A 22,575-nucleotide genomic window follows, 5' to 3' on the forward strand; every position below is an offset into this window, starting at 1 on the left:
CCCTGTGTAGTTGTTAAACATTAGGGAGAGAGTGGGGAGGGGCGTATTTTGTATATGCACTGACATCTTTTAATGTCTTCTTGCTCTTTCTCTCCGTCCGTGCCCGATCAGTACGGCCTGGCCCTTGTTTCCTAAACAGACACCCCTCTCCTCCCCAGCCCCCCTCTCCATCTCTGTCTTGGTCCTGTTTGTGCTGTCTTACCAACTCTTTGTTGTCACGATTGACCATATGAGTTGTGAAGACGGCACACACAGACCTGGGACCATGCTACTCTAGTCACTGTCCAGTCCCCTCCCCAGTGTCTCTCCATTCCCTCTCCCAGCATTGTGTGAGCAGCAAAGCCTCCAAGGGGGTTAGGGCCCAGAGGTCAGGGCCCAGAGGTCAGGGCCCAGAGGTCAGGGCCCAGATGTTCTTCCCACCACCGTTTCCCATGGATCTCATCCTTGGCTTGCATACGTTATCCCTGGCTATTGTACTATAGCCACTGGGCCAGAGCTCCCCCCCCGACACCTTGACTAGCACTCGATCTCCAGCAGGATGGGGTGAGGTTACCACCACACCCCACGGCCCCCTGGGACTGGCCAGAGCTAGACAGACAAAGGACCTATGACCTATGGTCTTGAGACAGTGGGCTTGGATTAGAGAATTGCACTGTCTGTCCCCTATTTCACAATGGCCTCTGTGATGTCCGAGGGCTGTGGGTTCGATTCCCACGGGGGACCAGTATGAAAATGTATGCACTCACTACTGTAGTGACTCTGGATAAGAGAGTCTATTAAATGACTCACTACTGTAGTGACTCTGGATCAGAGAGTCTATTAAATGACTCACTACTGTAGTGACTCTGGATCAGAGAGTCTGCTAAATGACTCACTACTGTAGTGGCTCTGGATAAGAGAGTCTGCTAAATGACTCACTACTGTAAGTCTCTCTGGATAAGAGTGTCTGCTAAATGACTCAGTACTGTAGTGGATAAGAGTGTCTGCTAAATGACTCAGTACTGTAGTGGATAAGAGTGTCTGCTAAATGACTCACTACTGTAGTGGATAAGAGTGTCTGCTAAATGACTCACTACTGTAGTGGATTAGAGAGTCTGCTAAATGACTCACTACTGTAGTGGATAAGAGAGTCTGCTAAATGACTCACTACTGTAGTGGATAAGAGAGTCTGCTAAATGACTCACTACTGTAGTGGATAAGAGAGTCTGCTAAATGACTCACTACTGTAAGTCTCTCTACTGTAAGTCTCTCTACCTGCCGCCCCCATCAGATACATAATATGATTAGATCTCAATCTAGGCTTTTAACAGTTAAAGGATTTATCTGGAAGGACGTTTATAGATTTATCTAGAAGGACGTTTATAGATTTATCTAGGACGTTTATAGATTTATCTAGAAGGAAGTGTATAGATTTATCTAGAAGGAAGTGTATAGATTTATCTAGGACGTTTATAGATTTATCTAGAAGGAAGTGTATAGATTTATCTAGAAGGAAGTGTATAGATTTATCTAGGACGTTTATAGATGTATCTAGGACGTTTATAGATGTATCTAGAAGGACGTTTATAGATTTATCTAGAAGGACGTTTATAGATTTATCTAGAAGGAAGTGTATAGATTTATCTAGGACGTTTATAGATGTATCTAGAAGGAAGTTTATAGATTTATCTAGGAGGACGTTTATAGATTTATCTAGAAGGAAGTGTATAGATTTATCTAGGACGTTTATAGATGTATCTAGAAGGAAGTTTATAGATTTATCTAGGAGGACGTTTATAGATTTATCTAGAAGGACGTTTATAGATTTATCTAGAAGGAAGTGTATAGATTTATCTAGGAGGACGTTTATAGATGTATCTAGAAGGAAGTTTATAGATTTATCTAGGAGGACGTTTATAGATTTATCTAGAAGGACGTTTATAGATTTATCTAGAAGGAAGTGTATAGATTTATCTAGGACGTTTATAGATTTATCTAGAAGGACGTTTATAGATTTATCTAGAAGGAAGTTTATAGATTTATATAGAAGGACGTTTATAGATTCATCTAGAAGGAAGTTTATAGATTTATATAGAAGGACGTTTATAGATTTATCTAGAAGGACGTTTATAGATTTATCTAGAAGGAAGTTTATAGATTTATCTAGGACGTTTATAGATTTATCTAGAAGGAAGTTTATAGATTCATCTAGAAGGAAGTTTATAGATTTATATAGAAGGACGTTTATAGATTCATCTAGAAGGAAGTTTATAGATTTATCTAGAAGGAAGTTTATAGATTTATATAGAAGGAAGTTTATAGATTTATATAGAAGGAAGTTTATAGATTTATCTAGGACGTTTATAGATTTATCTAGAAGGAAGTGTATAGATTTATATAGAAGGAAGTTTATAGATTTATCTAGGACGTTTATAGATTTATCTAGAAGGAAGTTTATAGATTTATCTAGAAGGACGTTTATAGATTTATATAGAAGGAAGTTTATAGATTTATATAGAAGGAAGTTTATAGATGTATATAGAAGGAAGTTTATAGATTTATATAGAAGGAAGTTTATAGATTTATCTAGGACGTTTATAGATTTATCTAGAAGGAAGTGTATAGATTTATCTAGAAGGAAGTTTATAGATTTATCTAGAAGGAAGTTTATAGATTTATCTAGAAGGAAGTTTATAGATTCATCTAGAAGGAAGTTTATAGATTTATCTAGGACGTTTATAGATTTATCTAGAAGGACGTTTATAGATTTATCTAGGACGTTTATAGATTTATCTAGAAGGAAGTTTATAGATTTATCTTGAAGGAAGTTTATATATTTATCTAGCACGTTTATAGATTTATCTAGAAGGAAGTTTATAGATTTATCATAAAGGAAGTTTATAGATTCATCTAGAAGGAAGTTTATAGATTTATCTAGAAGGACGTTTAAAGATTTATCTAGAAGGAAGTTTATAGATTTATCTAGAAGGAAGTTTATAGATTTATCTAGAAGGAAGTTTATAGATTTATCTTGAAGGAAGTTTATAGATTTATCTAGAAGGAAGTTTATAGATTTATCTAGAAGGAAGTTTATAGATTTATCTAGAAGGAAGTTTATAGATTTATCTTGAAGGAAGTTTATAGATTTATCTAGAGGGATGTTTATAGATTCATCTAGAAGGAAGTTTATAGATTTATCTTGAAGGAAGTTTATAGATTTATCTAGGACGTTTATAGATTTATCTAGAAGGAAGTTTATAGATTTATCTAGGACGTTTATAGATGTATCTAGAAGGAAGTTTATAGATTTATCTTGAAGGAAGTTTATATATTTATCTAGAGGGACGTTTATAGATTCATCTAGAAGGAAGTTTATAGATTTATAACTGATGGCCTGATGGAGGGTAGATAGAAGGCTGGAGGGGCGTTCAGGTGGAGGGTAGATAGAAGGCTGGAGGGGCGTTCAGGTGGAGGGTAGATAGAAGGCTGGAGGGGCGTTCAGGTGGAGGGTAGATAGAAGGCTGGAGGGGCGTTCAGGTGGAGGGTAGATAGAAGGCTGGAGGGGCGTTCAGGTGGAGGGTAGATAGAAGGCTGGAGGGGCGTTCAGGTGGAGGGTAGATAGAAGGCTGGAGGGGCGGCCAGGTGGAGGGTAGATAGAAGGCTGGAGGGGCGGCCAGGTGGAGGGTAGATAGAAGGCTGGAGGGGCGGCCAGGTGGAGGGTAGATAGAAGGCTGGAGGGGCGGCCAGGTGGAGGGTAGATAGAAGGCTGGAGGGGCGGCCAGGTGGAGGGTAGATAGAAGGCTGGAGGGGCGGCCAGGTGGAGGGTAGATAGAAGGCTGGAGGGGCGGCCAGGTGGAGGGTAGATAGAAGGCTGGAGGGGCAGTCAGGTGGAACAGAAGGTCCCGACAAGGGGAAACAAAGTGGGCTCCTCCTCTACTCAACTCAACTCTACTCTACTCTACTCTACTCTACTCTACTCTACTCTACTCTACTCTACTCTACTCTACTCTACTCTACAATTCAATTCAATTCAAGAGGCTTTATTGGCATGGGAAACATATGTTAACATTGCCAAAGCAAGTGAGGTAGATAATATACATAAGTGAAATAAACAATAATAATGAACAGTAAAGATTAAACTCACAGAAGTTCCAAAAGAATAAAGACATTTCAAATGTCATAGAATGGTCTACTCTCTCCTCTCCCACAGTCCTGAAGCCCAGATTCCTTCTGTTCTATCTTGGCCTGACCCCTGACCCTAGTCAACCCCCCTTGTCCCAGGGGCCTTGGGTCCTAGCAGCTGAATGCTGCCTCTGGCCCCCGCACCCCAGCCCCTAGCCCCAGGCCTCCCACCAAGCCTCCTGGTCTCATCCCCCATCACCACAACAACAGGCCTGGACTAAACACACACACACACACCACCCCTCCCCTTTCCACTGGTCAATACCCAGAACCTAACCTTTCACACCAAGATATAAAACAAATCCTTAACGGTCCCCTAAAATACGTCATGATTTAGGAGATGGTTAGCGTGTGGTGCGTTTTCAAGTGAAAGACACTGAATTGAATTGCACCATTTTTAAAGAGCGATTGGCCCTAAAAAATCAACTTCTCATTTTGAAAACGGCCGATGTGGCATCGGCATTATGAGTCAGAAACATTGATTCTAGTGTCAAAATATAAACTATAAATATAGACTATAATATATAGACTATAAAATGTAAATAGTATAATTTGGGACATAAAGTATCTAGCAAGCGGAAAAGTAGGTGCCAGGCTCACCATTTTGTGTCAAGAACTGCAACGCTGCTGGGTTTTTCACGCTCAACAGTTTACCCGTGTGTATCAAGAATGGTCCACCACCCAAAGGACATCCAGCCAACTTGACACCACTGTGGGAAGCATTGGAGTCAACATGGGCCAGCATCACTGTGGAACGCCTTCGACACCTTGTAGAGTCAACATGGGGCCAGCATCCCTGTGGAACGCCTTCGACACCTTGTAGAGTCTACATGGGGCCAGCATCCCTGTGGAACGCCTTCGACACCTTGTAGAGTCTACATGGGGCCAGCATCCCTGTGGAACGCTTTCGACACCTTGTAGAGTCAACATGGGCCAGCATCCCTGTGGAACGCCTTCGACACCTTGTAGAGTCCAACGCTTTGACGAATTAAGGCTGTTCTGAGGGGAAAAGAGGGGGGGAGACACTGAACTCTGTGTGAGTAGGGAACGGTCAGCTAAGACCAAGAGGTCGTTTGCCCTCCAGCTCTTAGGGGCTAGTACTTTAACTGAAAAAAGCAAACTTTTGTTAACTTTTCATTTATTTCTTATGTTTTGACTGATAATGGCCATTTCAGATTCGCCTTTTGTTCGCACTGATGTTTTTAACGCGAATGTGGGTCAGTTGACAATAGACAGAAAATATAATATATATTTCCACAGAAATGATTTATTAATCTATCATTCAATGTTTTCCAGACCCAAGGAGGAAGTACCATGTGAAACTGTTGGCATTAAGCCTTGTAGGAGATGGTTACCAGGCCGACCAGACACTCAGCACCCCAGGATGTGTGTGTAAGTAAACAGAAAAATTGGTTAAATCTGCTTCAGCTTCTGTTCATCCTGAATTCTACGTGGGCCTCTAACACATCTCCCACTACCATAAAAATACTTATTCAACAATCTGAAACAATCGCACGCATTTTCTACAGGAAATGTTATTTTGTTTTTGTGACAAATTTTTTTGGTTTTCCATCTGTGTGTGGGTGTGTCTTGTAGCTGTACGAGATCACCCGGTGGCCTCCCCTCCAGCCCCGGACCATGTGAGTGCGGTGGCTAACAGCTCGTCAGCGGTGTACCTGCGTTGGAGCCGTCCTGCCTTCGCCTCTAGGAAGGCTGTCAGCTACACAGCTCGCTGTACGCCTGTGGGCCTGATGAACGCGTCAGCCATACGCTACGTACAGACGTGAGTTCATGACCAATTTTTCTGCAACAGAACTGCTCGTGATCTACAAGATACTTATGATCGTCAATAAGAAAAGAGGCACTCTTCATATAATTAATACATATAATAATTATAACAAATAATAATTCATAATTATAATAATTAATACTTATAATGACGAATAATTATAATTATTAATAATTGTATTAATTCATAATTTTAATAATTAATCAATAGTAATTATATTAAGTTATTAATAATAATTAATAATAATAATAATTAATGAATAATAATGAATAATTATAATGATTAATAATTATAATAACTAATAATTGTAATAATTAATAATTGTATTAATTAATAAGTAATAATTCATCAATAGCAATTATATTCATTGATTAATAATAATGAAGACACACTAATTATAATAATGAATTATATGAAGAATGTGCCTTGGTCCTTCTTTTTGATGACCAATTCACCCCTTTGACCAGAGAGCCCCTTCTGTCTACCAAAACGTACTATTGTTTACCTTAGTAACGCTCCCCTTCCTCCTCTTTCTACAAGATACTTATGATGTTTATACCTGTATCCTGGAGTCCGTTGAGGAAGAAGAATACTTTACTACTAAGATTATTATACTGAACAAAAAATATGAATGCTACAATTTAATTGATTTTACTGAGTTACAGTTCACATGAGGAAATCAGTCCATTGAAATAAATTCATTAGGCCCTAATCTATGGATTTCACATGACTGGGAATACAGATATATGCATCTGTTGGTCACAGATACCTTTATAAAATAAATGGGGCTCAGGATCTCGTCACGGTAGTTTTGTGCATTCCAAATTGCCATCGATAAAGTGCAATTGTGTTCGTTGCCCGTAGCTTATTGCCTGCTCATACCACCACCACCACCACCACCATGGGGCACTCTGTTCACAACGCTGACATCCGCAAACCGCTCGCCCACATGACTCCAAACACGTGGTATACAGTTGGGAGGCCAGTCGGACGTACTGTCAAATCCTCTAAAATTATGTTGGAGGTGGCTTATGGTAGAGAAATTAACATTAAATTCTCTGGCAACAACTCTGGTGGACATTCCTGTAGTCAGCATGCCAATTGCACGCTTCCTCAAAACTTGAGACATCTGTGGCATTGTGTTGTGTGACAAAACTGCACATTTTAGAGTGGCCTTTTATTGTCCCCCCCCCCCCCCCCAGCACAAGGTGCACCTGTGTAATGACCGTGCTGTTTAATTAGCTTCTTGATATTATCTTTTGATTATCTTTGCAAATGAGAAATGCTCAGTAACAGGAATGTAAACAAATTTGTGCACAACATTTTAGAGAAACAAGCTTTTTTTGTGCGTATGGAACATTTCAGGGAACTTCTATTTCAGCTCATGAAACGTGGGACCAACACTTTCTACATGTTGCAGTGTACTTCACTACTATGCTATTGTCCATTTACATTGTCATTTTTCCGATCGTGGAAATTGATATTGCACGTGGTGATTTAGTTTTACACTTTTACTTCTCTTCTGACAAGAGACTGAAACGCGACATTGTTATGAACATGGGAGTGTGTTTTTTTTTTTTTATTGAACCCTCTCACGATTGCTAATATTTATTCTGGGATGTCTGTTTTGTCCTCGTCAGTACCAACCAGAGTGTGTTGATACAGAGCCTGGACTCCAACACTCGCTATGAGTTGGTGGTGCGTCTCCATGTCGACCAACTGGACAGTCCCTGGAGCGTGGTCGTCTTTCAGAGGACTCTACCAGCAGGTAAAAAAAACCTCTTATTCTCTTCTGACGCATCATGTCACGTTTCCCAAGGATAACAAGGATAAAAGAGTCCTTCATGATCTATGCATTATGAAGGAGTCTATTTAACTTTTTTTAAGTGACATCAACAGCTTCCTTCCCAGTCTACTCTGAGATGTTCCCGGCCGGTTCTCTGCCCTGCACCTTGAGACTGATGCCCCATGTATATGGATAGAACAACAGTCACCTCGTATTCTGTGTGTATATATACTGTTTGTTGACTCACTGTTTATGTATATACTGTATTCTCAACGTAGCTCATCCTAATATACCTACTACTGTACAGACCATTTTCTTCCAAGTGATCTACTGTCTGAACACAGCAGGTATTTATACTGTGTATTCAGACACCGTTCGCACTGATTTATCTACTCTCGTTTGTTAGACTCATTCTGACATTTTTTTTGTTGTTTTGTATGTGGATTATTTCTGTATTTGCTAGACATTCTACAGGCGCTGTTTGAGCTAGTAACGTAAGCATGACGCCGCACCTGCTATAACACCTGACCATTTTTTTTGTACGCGAAACCAATAAACTTTTTAAAATTAAAATTGTATTTGAGATGGGCGAGAACCAGCGAACCCTTGTGCACACAATAACATTCACCAATCAAGGCCAACTGTACTAGATGACGGATACATTTAAGCTAATTAAGATATTTCAATGACCCTTTTTCTGTTCATCAGCGCCCAGACACCCTCCTGAAGGTGTGAGGGTGTCTCTGATTGAGGACGGCACAGCCCTGGTTTCCTGGAGGGAACCAGAGGAGAACAACCTGGCAGTGACGCACTACACCATCCTGTACGCCTCACAGAGGGCCCGGCTGGCCGGATACTGGCAGACACTGCAGAGGGAGGGTGAGTGGAACAGCTAGATACTGGCAGACACTGCGGAGGGAGGGTGAGTGGAACAGCTAGATACTGGCAGACACTGCAGAGGGAGGGTGAGTGGAACAGCTAGATACTGGAAGATACTACAGAGGGAAGGTGAGTGGAACAGCCAGATACTGCAGAGGGTGGATGCGTGGAACAGCTAGATACTGGCAGATACTGCAGAAGGAGGATGAATGTGATGGTTAGACAGCCAGATACTGCAGAAGGAGGGTGAGTGGAACAGCTAGATACTGGCAGACACTGCAGAGGGAGGGTGAGTGGAACAGCTAGAGACTGGCAGACACTGCAGAGGGAGGGTGAGTGGAACAGCTAGATACTGGAAGATACTACAGAGGGAAGGTGAGTGGAACAGCCAGATACTGCAGAGGGTGGATGCGTGGAACAGCTAGATACTGGCAGATACTGCAGAGGGAGGATGAATGTGATGGTTAGACAGCCAGATACTGCAGAAGGAGGGTGAGTGGAACAGCTAGATACTGACAGATACTGCAGAGGGTGGATGCGTGGAACAGCTAGATACTGGCAGATACTGCAGAGGGAGGATGAATGTGATGGTTAGACAGCCAGATACTGCAGAGGGAGGGTGTGTGGAACAGCTAGATACTGGCAGATACTGCAGAGGGAGGATGAGTGATATGGTTAGACAGACAGATATTACAGAGGAATTGTAAACACAGGTGGACATTTTGGAAGGGGAGGGTCTGGAGACAGGCTTGGGCAGAAGCTTTGAGAGCAGAGTGTTTGAGTCCGTTGAGTGCAGATTTAAACCTTTCTGACGTATCTGACCAGTGTGCATCCCAGATTTGTGTCTGGGGTTTTGGGAATGGCTGTGTTAGGATGCATTCTACTCCAGTCCGCTCTAAAAACCTGTCTGCTGTCCCTACAGGAAGTAACACCATGGCCCTGCTGGAGCGTCTGGAGCCTGGTAACGTCTACCTGGTGAAGATCTCTGCCTCCAACCAGGTGGGGGACGGGCCCTTCTCTACTACTGTGGAGCTGGCCCTGGGGCCTGGGTCTAGACACCGAGGGAAGAGCCCCAGGCACTCAGGCAGCGGCTCCTCCTCAGACACCACAGGTTAGTTATGTCGCAGTGTTGTTGGACTGGAGAGTGTTGTCGCAGTGTTGTTGGACTGGAGAGTGTTGTCGCAGTGTTGTTGGACTGGAGAGTGTTGTCGCAGTGTTGTTGGACTGGAGAGTGTTGTAGTAAGTATTGTGGCTAGTGGTCAGTGTTGTTGGACTGGAGAGTATTGTAGTAAGTATTGTGGCTAGTGGTCAGTGTTGTTGGACTGGAGAGTGTTGTCGCAGTGTTGTTGGACTGGAGAGTGTTGTCGTAGTGTTGTTGGACTGGAGAGTGTTGTCGTAGTGTTGTTGGACTGGAGAGTGTTGTCGCAGTGTTGTTGGACTGGAGAGTGTTGTCGTAGTGTTGTTGGACTGGAGAGTGTTGTCGCAGTGTTGTTGGACTGCAGAGTGTTGTAGTAAGTATTGTGGCTAGTGGTCAGTGTTGTTGGACTGGAGAGTGTTGGACTGGAGAGTGTTGTCGTTAGTATTGTTGTAGTGTTGTTGGACTGGAGAGTGTTGTCGTAGTGTTGTTGGACTGGAGAGTGTTGTAGTAAGTATTGTGGCTAGTGGTCAGTGTTGTTGGACTGGAGAGTGTTGTAGTAAGTATTGTGGCTAGTGGTCAGTGTTGTTGGACTGGAGAGTGTTGTAGTAAGTATTGTGGCTAGTGGTCAGTGTTGTTGGACTGGAGAGTGTTGTAGTAAGTATTGTGGCTATATACAGGGTGTTACGGTACAGAGTCAATGTGGAGGCTATATACAGGGGGTACCGGTACAGAGGTAATGTGGAGGCTATATACAGGGGGCACCGGTACAGAGTCAATGTGGAGGCTATATACAGGGGTACCGGTACAGAGTCAATGTGGAGGCTATATACAGGGGGTACCAGTACAGAGTCAATGTGGAGGCTATATACAGGGGGTACCGGTACAGAGTCAATGTGGAGGCTATATACAGGGGGTACCGGTACAGAGTCAATGTGGAGGCTATATACAGGGGGTAACAGTACAGAGTCAATGTGGAGGCTATATACAGGGGGTACCAGTACAGAGTCAATGTGGAGGCTATATACAGGGGGTACCGGTACAGAGTCAATGTGCGGGGGCACCGGTGTCAAGGTAATATGTACATGTAGGTAGAGTTATTAAATTGATGTGATTACTCAGTGTGACATGATTTCTCATGTCTTCCAGTGTTCTCTGACGGCCTGTACCACACGGAGCAGAATTCCATGACCGGGATCATCGTGGGGGTCTGCATCGCTCTGGCCTGTATAGTGATGTGTACCATCATCCTCATCAGCAAAGGCAGATCCAGGTATTTACACGATGTCCATCTTAGTAATAGTCGTCTGTTTCTTCTGTATCTTCTTCTTCTGTTTCTTCTGTTTCTTCTTCTTCTGTTTCTTCTCCTTCTTCTCCTTCTGTTTCTTCTTCTTCTGTTTCTTCTTCTTCTGTTTCTTCTTCTTCTGTTTCTTCTTCTTCTTCTTCTTCTGTTTCTTCTTCTTCTGTTTCTTCTTCTTCTTCTGTTTCTTCTGTTTCTTCTTCTTCTGTTTCTTCTTCTTCTGTTTCTTCTTCTTCTTCTTCTTCTGTTTCTTCTTCTTCTGTTTCTTCTTCTTCTGTTTCTTCTTCTTCTTCTGTTTCTTCTGTTTCTTCTTCTTCTTCTTCTTCTTCTTCTGTTTCTTCTTCTTCTGTTTCTTCTTCTTCTGTTTCTTCTGTTTCTTCTTCTTCTGTTTCTTCTTCTTCTTCTGTTTCTTCTGTTTCTTCTTCTTCTTCTTCTTCTTCTTCTGTTTCTTCTTCTTCTGTTTCTTCTTCTTCTGTTTCTTCTTCTGTTTCTTCTGTTTCTTCTTCTTCTTCTTCTGTTTCTTCTTCTTCTTCTGTTTCTTCTGTTTCTTCTTCTCCTTCTTCTGTTTCTTCTGTTTCTTCTGTTTCTTCTTCTTCTGTTTCTTCTGTTTCTTCTCTGTTTCTTCTTCTTCTGTTTCTTCTTCTCCTTCTTCTGTTTCTTCTTCTTCTGTTTCTTCTGTTTCTTCTTCTTCTGTTTCTTCTTCTTCTTCTGTTTCTTCTTCTTCTGTTTCTTCTTCTCCTTCTTCTGTTTCTTCTTCTTCTTCTTCTGTTTCTTCTTCTTCTGTTTCTTCTTCTTCTTCTTCTGTTTCTTCTTCTTCTGTTTCTTCTGTTTCTTCTTCTTCTTCTTCTGTTTCTTCTGTTTCTTCTTCTTCTTCTGTTTCTTCTTCTTCTGTTTCTTCTTCTCCTTCTTCTGTTTCTTCTTCTTCTGTTTCTTCTTCTTCTGTTTCTTCTTCTTCTTCTTCTGTTTCTTCTTCTTCTTCTTCTGTTTCTTCTGTTTCTTCTTCTGTTTCTCCTTCTTCTGTTTCTCCTCCTTCTTCTGTTTATTCTTCTTCTGTTTCTTCTTCTTCTGTTTCTTCTTCTCCTTCTTCTGTTTCTTCTTCTTCTTCTTCTTCTGTTTCTTCTTCTTCTTCTTCTGTTTCTTCTGTTTCTTCTTCTGTTTCTCCTTCTTCTTCTGTTTCTCCTTCTTCTTCTGTTTATTCTTCTTCTGTTTCTCCTTCTGTTTCTTCTTCTTCTGTTTCTTCTTCTGTTTCTCCTTCTTCTGTTTCTCCTTCTTCTTCTGTTTCTCCTTCTTCTGTTTATTCTTCTTCTGTTTCTTCTTCTTCTGTTTCTTCTTCTGTTTCTTCTTCTGTTTCTCCTTCTTCTTCTGTTTCTTCTTCTTCTTCTTCTGTTTCTTCTTCTTCTGTTTCTTCTTCTTCTGTTTCTCCTTCTTCTGTTTCTTCTTCTTCTTCTTCTTCTTCTGTTTCTCCTTCTTCTGTTTCTTCTTCTTCTTCTTCTTCTTCTGTTTCTCCTTCTTCTTCTTCTGTTTCTTCTTCTTCTTCTTCTGTTTCTTCTGTTTCTTCTTCTTCTTCTTCTGTTTCTTCTTCTTCTGTTTCTTCTTCTTCTTCTGTTTCTTCTTCTTCTGTTTCTTCTTCTGTTTCTTCTGTTTCTTCTTCTTCTGTTTCTTCTGTTTCTTCTGTTTCTTCTTCTTCTGTTTCTCCTTCTTCTGTTTCTTCTTCTTCTGTTTCTCCTTCTTCTGTTTCTTCTTCTTCTGTTTCTTCTTCTTCTCTTTCTTCTGTTTCTTCTTCTTCTGTTTCTTCTTCTTCTTCTTCTTCTGTTTCTTCTTCTTCTTCTTCTTCTGTTTCTTCTTCTTCTCTTTCTTCTGTTTCTTCTCCTTCTTCTCTTTCGTCTGTTTCTTCTTCTTCTGTTTCTCCTTCTTCTTCTGTTTCTTCTTCTTCTCTTTCTTCTGTTTCTTCTTCTTCTGTTTCTTCTTCTCCTTCTCAGACTATAGTCCATGTACTCATTCTAATGCTTCAGCCATTTTTGAAAGAACTCTCTTCAAATAGATTATTTTATATTGTCCCCTAACTTCTACTCTTTGCTCCAATAGGAAATCTTCCATCTGTAAGATCATGGACGTAGTGAACGGTGAGGGAACCCATGGTGCACATACTGGTTTGGCCCTGGCCAATGAACACCAGGCTGAGAACATAGAGGCCCTGATGCCCATGATGGCACCTCACTTCATTGATGCCAAGGTGAGACATGACTCTACAGACACAGGCCATGAGTGTGTATGTATGAGACTGTATTTATGTCATATACTGTGCCTTCGGGAAAGTATTCAGACCCCTTTAGACTTTTTCCACATTTTGTTAGGTTACAGCGTTATTCTAAAATGGATTACATTTTATCAACCTCATCAACCTACGAACAATACCCCATAATGACAAAGAAATTATTATTTTTTTAAATTTTTTGCAAATGTATTAAATTGGGTTAAAGTCCGGGCTCTGGTTGTGTCACTCAAGGACATTCAGAGACTTGTCCCGAAGCCACTCCTGCGTTGTCTTTTGGCTGTGTGCTTAGGGTTGTTGTCCTGTTGGAAGGTGAATCTTCGCTCCAGTCTGAGGTCCTGAGTGCTCTGGAGCAGGTTTTCATCTCTCTGCACTTTGTTCCGTTCATCTTTCTCTCAATCCTAACTAGTCTCCCAGTCCCTGCCGCCGAAAAACATCCCCACAGCATGATGCTGTCACCACCATGCTTCGCCGTAGGGATGGTGCCAGGTTTCCTCCAGATGTGACACTTGGCATTCAGGCCAAATAGTTCAATCTTGGTTTCATGAGACCAGAGAATCTTGTTTCTCATGGTCTGAGAGTCTTTAGGCGCCTTTTGGCAAACTCCAAGTGGTCTGTCATGTGCCTTTTACTGAGGAGTGGCTTCCATCTGGCCACTCTACCATAAAGGCCTGATTGGTAGAGTGCTGCAGAGATGGGAGAAACTTCCAGAAGGACAACCATCTCCACAGATAAACTCTAGAGCAGTGTCAGAGTGACCACCAGGTTCTTGGTCACCTCCCTGACCAAGGCCCTTCTCCCCCGATTGCTCAGTTTGGCCTGGCGGCCAGCTCTAGGAAGAGTCTTGGTGGTTCTAAACTTCTGCCATTTAAGAATGATGGAGGCCACGGTGTTCTTGGGGACCTTCAGTGCTGCAGAATATTTTTGGTACCCTTCCCCAGATCTGTGCCTCGACACAATCCTGTCTCGGAGCTCTACGGACAATTCCTTCAACCTCATGGCTTGGCTTTTGCTCTGACATGCACTGTCAACTGTGGGACCTTATATAGACAGATGTGTGCCTTTCCAATTCATGTCCAATCAATTGAATTTACCACAGGTGCACTCCAATCAAGTTGTAGAAACATCTCAAGGATGATCAATGGAAACAGGATTCACCTGACCTCAGTTTCATGTCTCACAGCAAAGGGTCTGAATACTTATGTAAATCTGAAAGGAAAAAAAAGATTTGTTTTTTTTCTCGCTTTGTCATTATGTGGTATTGTGTGTAGATTGCTGAGGATTTTTTAAATTTATTGAATCCAGTTTAGAATAAGGCTGTAACGTAACAAAATGTGGAAAAAGTCAAAAAGGGGTCTGAATACTTTCTGAATGTACTCTACGCCTTTATCTGTCTCTAATCTGGTTCTCTCTCTGTTTTCAGGGTGGGACAAACCTGGTGATTACAGGAGCCGGCCCGGTCTGCGGTATCAACCGCAGCGAGAGATGGCACTTTTTTAAGAGGGAGAGATACAATAGAAATACAAGCCAGGTCGGTCTTCAGACATGAACCAAATCATGTTGCTGCTATCAAAATACCAGTCATGGAGTTTACAGTATTGAGTATTGGTCATTTGTTATACAATGTTGTTATACAACAAATATCTCTCCTCTCCTTTATCTCTAGGCTGAGAACAGAGCATATCTGTACGAGGCAGGGAAGACCGTTCTGTGTTACGAGGAGAAGGAAGGTGCGCCTCCCCTCCAGCCCTCCAGCCTGCATATCCTGTTCGGGCCACTAGGGGACATGGAGAGCTCCGGGGGCTTCAGTGAGGGAAACAGCTCTGGAACTACTGAGACCAGTGACGGAAGTCAGGAGACAGGAGACTCTGGTCACTACTCCAACGAAGAGATAAGCAATGAGATGAGCAACCCGTCCACCGCCACCTCAGGCCGTAACTCCAGGCCTCCGTCCTTCGGGTCGGAGTTGGATGACAGCCCAACTCCAAAGAAGGAAGAAGAAGAAAAGCCTGGTTTTAAAGTGGAATCTGAGGTGACGCCACTAAGACCTCCCTACCGTCTCCACCATGGTCTCCACCAGCCTGGTCATGACACTATCCAGCATCCCTGTTCCCTCTCGGCTGAGGAAGCTGTTTATCTTGCCCAGGCCACGGTCCAGCATCCCTCACGGCCCTGTTCCCGCTCGGCTGAGGAAGCTGTTTATCCTACCCAGGCCACCGTCCAGCATCCCTGTTCCCTCTCGGCTGAGGAAGCTGTTTATCCTGCCCAGGCCACCGTCCAGCATCCCTCACGGCCCTGTTCCCTCTCGGCTGAGGAAGCTGTTTATCCTGCCCAGGCCACCGTCCAGCATCCCTCACGGCCCTGTTCCCTCTCGGCTGAGGAAGCTGTTTATCCTGCCCAGGCCACCGTCCAGCATCCCTGTTCCCTCTCGGCTGAGGAAGCTGTTTATCTTGCCCAGGCCACGGTCCAGCATCCCTCACGGCCCTGTTCCCTCTCGACTGAGGAAGCTGTTTATCCTGCCCAGGCCACGGTCCAGTCAGCAGGCTCGTCCTGGTGATAGGTTACCCGACCTGAATGCGGCTTATTTTCAGTTGAAGCAGCCCACCTTTCTCGCTTCTTTGCCTCCTGAAATAGGTCCTTGGGCAAGGAACATACACTTACATAGAGGGATCAGGAAGTTTAAGCTTTAAGGAGGAAATGGGTGTTTGCTTCAGGTCTACCTCAAGATATTTATAATGAATGTTGATGTTTTCCTGATTCATTTGGATCTTATTTTCAGTCTGTCTGGTTTCTGTCTTTGTGTCAAGTCTTTAGGGATGATTTCTTAGACACCTACCTCAGCGGGGTTGGATGCATCCGGTTGTCAGGGGAACTGGAAAGAGAGACTTCTGCTTTAGGACGTTAACAAGTCGACCAATTCCATCTTAACTCCTCCTCCACATTTACAGGATTGGTTGAACAGTGTAGAAGAGAACCGCCCCCCCCCCATATTAGCACACCAAAGAAAGAAACACCACACAGATGATGCTTTGTCATGAATTGGTGAAAGGGATGTTATGGGATCCTGATAAGCATGTTCAGTGAAGATTGGACATTGGAAGGGGCTTTACAGCATGTTCAGTGAAGATTGGACATTGGAAGGGGCTTTACAGCATGTTCAGTGAAGATTGGACATTGGAAGGGGCTTTACAGCATGTTCAGTGAAGATTGGACATTGGAAGGGGCTTTACATTTTTTTTTTTACAAAACTAAGCTTAATCTTTGTCCGGGAAACCAGTCCTTAATGTCTGTCCTAAACCAAAGCTCACCCAACAATGAATGTTCAAAAGAATGTAAAAAAATATATTGCTTCGTGATACATTCTATAATTAAGGAGATTGTTTTCTTCCATTGAAGCAGAGTGACCCTCCTCATTGCTGATTGTCTACCTCAGTTACTCTGACTCTGTGTATATATAGTACTACCTCATTTATAACAGTATATTGTGCAAGTACCGTATTATACTACTACCTCATTTTAAGAGTATATTGTGCAGTTTTATTTTCCCTAACTCAGGGTAATGAGGTTGAAAATATTTCCAAGCCATGTCGTCTTACCTGCAGGAGTTATAGTTACAGGCTGAATTTAGTTTGAAGATTTGTGAAAATTCCTTTTGGAATTATTTGTTTGTTTTTTTGTTGTAAGGTTGGAAAAGCGTTTACGTTTTTATTTTTATTTTTATGACGAGCCTCTTCAGTATAGTTCTAACATTGAAGCATTAGATACTGTATCACCAGTCTCTATTTGAGTAAGATCAAGTAACTAAAAATTAAACGTTGAACTGGCATTTTCAGTACGGCGTACCTTTTAAAAGCTTTAAAATGGCCTTATTACGTGGGAAAAGGGCTTGGCAGATGATTGTAGATACAGAGAACCAAAGAAAGAGTAGGAACACGCGACATAACAGCCCTACAGTATTGTAAGTGTCCTCTGAATCATTTCGCTGCCGTGTCAAGTATGTATATTTCTCATTGAATTATCGAGTTGAATACAATTCTTATTGTACATTTTCGAGACACGTTTTTATATCTGGTTGAAAGCTTTAGTGCTCTGTCTTTCAGACGAGTGTTCTCCATTTGCCTTCTATGTACAGTAGATCATTGATGCTAAATGCAGCGTTGGCGCTGTGCTATTAGATGCCAAAGAGTTGTCTACTTCCTCAGATGGGGGGATTCAGATAGATGATAGATCAGACTGGAGGACTGGTGGGTCCTCCAGATAGATCAGACTGGAGGACTGGTGGGTCCTCCAGATAGATCAGACTGGAGGACTGGTGGGTCCTCCAGATAGATCAGACTGGAGGACTGGTGGGTCCTCCAGATAGATCAGACTGGAGGACTGGTGGGATATTTGTATCCACTGTATTTCTAGCCTGGTACCAGATTTGTTTGTGCTATATAGCATGCCAGCCATGACAATGACCATAGGAGTTGGCTACACAGATCAAACACATCTGGGAGCAGGCTGCTATTATATTACACACCCCAGTTTGACAATACCACAAGATTCTGACTATCAAATCAATAACCCCTATGTGTGAAGAGCAACGTAATCAAGTTTTATATCTTTGAAAAGCAAATAATCTTGGACCAAAGAAGATGTTGTTTTAATAATTAGTTATTTGGTTTTACTTCTTTTTTTTCTTTCACAACAGTATTTGCATAATGTGTTATAAGTTGCTAGGATTTTTTGATTAACTAGAAAAGGCATTTTTAAAGTCGAATCATTGTGATGCCAAGTTCCATTTTGTTTTGTGTGGCTTGAGAGGTCAAAGAGCGCTCAGTTGTCAGTTGGATCGTGTTCATGAGATTTCACCTGAAAGATGTTCAAAGTTTACTTTTGGGACTTTATAAAACATTTTATGGCTTTGTTTTATTTTAGGATAGTTTTATTTCGTGTTAAAGCATATTTTTCCTGATGTCATGTCTACACTTCTGCTATCGGAATACGAAGGTCGCATTGAAAAGACGGGTCGCTTTGTGGTCTGATTGTGTTCAGATCTGGTTACCACTTCAGGAGTTGGTCAGGGATGCATTGTGTGCGGATTTCTCCTCAGTCTGGACACAATTCAGGCTACCGAAAGTGCATACAGTGGGCGATGTCATCAGCACTCCTCTCATAAGTCTCCAGAAAGCTTGTTTTGAAATCGAGAGGCGCCTTTTTCATTATAACGTTGGAGGACATACATTGTTAGTGTGTGAGGAATGTGTTTGCTGGCCTCAGAAATGCTAGCCAACAAGCTAATATTTAGAATAGCTATTTTTTTTTAGTTTGGCTAGAGTTATGCAAACCCTTTTGCAATCCATTTAGTGTTGCTTGCTAGCTACAGAGGTTAGCTGGCTGGTTAGCTACAGTAGTTAGCTACAGAGGTTAGCTGGCTGGTTAGCTACAGTAGTTAGCTACAGAGGTTAGCTGGCTAGTTAGCTACAGAGGTTAGCTGGCTGGTTAGCTACAGTAGTTAGCTGGCTGGTTAGCTACAGTGGTTAGCTACAGAGGTTAGCTATAGAGGTTAGCTGTCTAGTTAGCTACAGAGGTTAGCTGGCTGGTTAGCTACAGTAGTTAGCTACAGTAGTTAGCTGGCTAGTTAGCTACAGTGGTTAGCTACAGAGGTTAGCTGGCTAGTTAGCTACAGTAGTTAGCTATTGCCATCAGTTGTTGTTGTGTTATTATCATATTTAGCCTATTCCACCGTTTGTAGAATGCATACTGGCATTTGAATATAGCGCAGGAAAAAGGGGAATCCGGGCACTATGTGGACACGGTTACACATTTATTTGTAGGTGTAGACACATGACACTTTCGGAATTCCATGATCAGAATTCCCTGATCAGAATTCCATGATCAGAATTCCATGATCAGAATTCCATGATCAGAAATCCATGATCAGAATACTAAAGCTGCGTGAACTGTCAAGTCTAGACACGGCCTTAGATGGATATAAGAAAAGACTGGGCTATTGTCCCCCTCTGTCTGTGTTCTCAGAGCCTGCGTCAGGGACAGGTTTTGTCGGCTATGGGAGCTTCGCTGCCTTTGCCGGACACCAATTTGAATGTGTCCTTTTATTTCTACTATTGAACATGTGTTTTTGTTGTAACTTCCTGATTTTTGTCATTCATATTTACCATATCATGTATTTCTTTCTCCCAAGTGTTAAAGTAAACAGTGTTTCCGTGTTACAAACCACATTATTTTATCCTCTCAAGATGGTCTCATCATTTGAATAAAAATGTTTCCTGAAAAAGTTTTCCAGTGATAGTTTTTTTCAAAAATCATTGATATGGATGTGATGAGGACATAGTTTTATCTCAGTGTCACCAAAATACACTATACAGTGTCGACAGATACAGGATTGGTTTGTATATGTGGATCTAAGTCTGTCTAGCAAACCAAAAAATGGTTCTGTGTGAAAATTGCATTCTGGGAACTTTTGCAGCAAATGTTCTCATAACTCAAAAAACTGTCTTGTCGTGCTGAGGATTTATAGAACGTTTGTTTTAAACATTTACCTGTTGTTGCAAGAACATTTCTAGAAAATATTGAATCTGTTCTTTGAAGGTTACCAGCATGTGTCATTAGGTTATTGGGAACATTGTGAGAACGTCACAAAAAGATAAGTTCACGAAAACACACACACACACACACACACACACACAAAACTCCAGTAGTGTCGACATTCAGATCATGTCTGTAAAAAAATTACAAGAATGTTGACAGAACAGCCTTTGAGGTTTAAAAAAAAAAAAAAAAGGTTCCCAGAACATTTAATTAGGTTGTACATTACAGGCGATGGGTTCCCGAAACACAATGCTCAGTTGTGATGACATTCATACAATGTTTAAGTTAGGTTGCACAGAACATTCCCATAATGCTGTATGATGTTTCCACAATTTCTAAATAAGTCTGTTTTTCTATGACGTTCGTAGCCTCTTTGTTTTAGGTTTAACATAATATTCAAATATATATATAAATATATATATATATAAACACAACATGCAACCATTTCAAAGATTTTACTGAGTTACGGTTCATATAAGGAAATCAGTCAATTGAAATACATTCATTAGGTGCCTAATCTATGGATTTCACATGACTGGGAATACAGATATGCATCTTGTTGGTCACAGATACCTTAAAGGTAGGGGTGTGGATTAGAAAACCCAGTCAGTATCTGGTGTGACCACCATTTGCCTCATGCAGCGCGACATCTCCTTCACATAGAGTTGATCAGGCTGTTGATTGTGGCCTGTGGAATGTTGTCCCACCCCTCAATGGCTGTGTGAAGTTGCTGGATATTGGCGGGAACTGGAACACGCTGTTGTACACGTCGATCCAGACATCAGCAAACCGCTCGCCCACACAACGCTGTCTGCCATCTGCAAGGTAAAGTTGAAACCGGGATTCATCCGTGAAGAACACACTTCTCCTGCATACCGGTGGCCATCGAAGGTGAGCATTTGCCCACTGAAGTCAGTTACGACATCAAACTGCAGTCAGGTCAAGACCCCTAGTGAGGACGACGAGTATGCAGATCAGCTCGGATCGATGAGCTCGATGAGACGGTTTCTGACAGTTTGTGCAGAAATTCTTTAAATGTGCAAACCCAGAGTTTCATCAGCTGTGCAGGTGGCTGGTCTCAGATGATCCCGCAGGTGAAGAAGCTGGATGTGGAGGTCCTGGCGTGGTTATACGTGGTCTGTGATTGTGAGGCCAGTTGGACATACTGCCAAATTCTTTAAGGCGGCTTATGGTAGAGAAATTAACATTCAATTCTCTGGCAACAGCTCTGGTGGACATTCCTGCAGTCAGCATGCCAATTGCACGCTCCCTCAAAAGTTTAGACATCTGTGGCATTGTGTTGTGTGACAAAACGGCACATTTTAGAGTGGCCTTAGATTTTTCCCCAGCACAAGGTGCACCTGTGTAATGATCATGCTGTTTAATCAGCTTCTTGATATGACACACCTGTCAGGTGGATGGATTATCATGGCAAAGGAGAAATGCTCACTAACAGGGATGTAAACAAATTGGTACACATCATTTTAAAGAAATAAGCTTTTTGTGCGTATGGAACATTTCTGGGATCTTTTATTTCAGCTCATGAAAATGGGACCAACAGTTTATATGTTGCGTTTATATTTTTGTTCAGTGTACATTTAACTTTGTCTTAGAGGTCCTCAAAACATTTCAAGAAAATTTAGAAAATGTTATATTGAATTTTTACAACATTCTCTTTAAAGCACATTGGAATACATGCCCACGATGTTTCTCTCCAGATTGAATGGCAATACGCATTTGAGGACTGTATTGTAGGACCACTACAAGCTGATATAGACCCACAGGACATTTGAACAGCATTTAATCATAAACACACAAACCTATTTATTTTACTGTTTATACCGTATGTTGACAATCTGCACATGTGGGGTTTGAAACTGTCACGACTTCCACCGAAGGTGAATCCTCTCCCTGTTCGGGCGGCGCTCGGCGGTCGTCGTCACCGGTCTACCTGCTGCCACCGATCTTTTTTCCTTTTCTTTTGGTTATGTCTGTTTTGTGGTTCACCTGGTTTCATTTTTGGTTAATTAGGGGGGGTATTTCATCTCGACATTTCCTTTGGGTTTTTGTGCGGGATTGTTTTCGCTAGTTCATGTTTGTTTTTCCCTGGACTGTGTCTGAGTGGGGTTTTATGGCTACTGCTGTAGTCCGGTGTCCTGTGATTTTTGAGCTGATTAAACGCCCTTTTCATTCATTACTTGTTTCTCCTGCGCCTGACTCCACACCCACATCTCCTTGGGGAGTTTTGACAGAATCGGCAATGCTCGGTTCCCTAGCCAAGTCTTTTATCCTCTGCCCAATCACGGAAGCTCTCTTATTGTTTTAGTGTGTAACCATGGCAGTATGCTCAATGAGGAATTGCATGGTTCCTTTTTTATCCTTCTTAAACATAACTAACCCAGGGATATACTGGCAACTGGGTTACTCACCATCACTTCCCCCACCCTCTTTATATTCTGTGTACTTCTGGTCCTATATTTATATCCAAGACTGTGAATGTTGATCTAGGATCACTTTTGCTTTTCAGATCATAAAAAAATAAGAAAGAGGTGACTATGTCAAGCGTCTCAAAGTAGGAATTATATTGGGTTCATTTAAAAAAAAAAGTTGGAACAGTCTAACAACCTGGGGGTGAATTATTGTAACGACCTTGGGTTTA

At 41.9% G+C, this 22,575-nt stretch overlaps 1 protein-coding gene across 1 annotated transcript in view; it reads left to right on the forward strand.

Annotated features, from left to right (window-relative positions):
- The window catches only part of LOC110502588 (protogenin B-like), a 41,597-nt gene extending 22,977 nt beyond the window's left edge, over positions 1-18,620 (forward strand). Inside the window, exons 12-20 of the mRNA XM_036960800.1 lie at positions 5,458-5,553; positions 5,758-5,944; positions 7,591-7,718; positions 8,445-8,615; positions 9,538-9,726; positions 10,900-11,023; positions 13,136-13,283; positions 14,746-14,853; positions 14,989-18,620. Coding sequence (XP_036816695.1) covers positions 5,458-5,553; positions 5,758-5,944; positions 7,591-7,718; positions 8,445-8,615; positions 9,538-9,726; positions 10,900-11,023; positions 13,136-13,283; positions 14,746-14,853; positions 14,989-15,879 — 2,042 coding nt within the window. The 3' untranslated portion in view covers positions 15,880-18,620. The remainder of the gene's footprint in view (positions 1-5,457; positions 5,554-5,757; positions 5,945-7,590; positions 7,719-8,444; positions 8,616-9,537; positions 9,727-10,899; positions 11,024-13,135; positions 13,284-14,745; positions 14,854-14,988) is intronic.
- Positions 18,621-22,575: the final 3,955 nt, after the last annotated feature.

This window comes from Oncorhynchus mykiss, chromosome 2, assembly GCF_013265735.2.
Source record: "Oncorhynchus mykiss isolate Arlee chromosome 2, USDA_OmykA_1.1, whole genome shotgun sequence".
Lineage (NCBI taxonomy): Eukaryota > Metazoa > Chordata > Actinopteri > Salmoniformes > Salmonidae > Oncorhynchus > Oncorhynchus mykiss.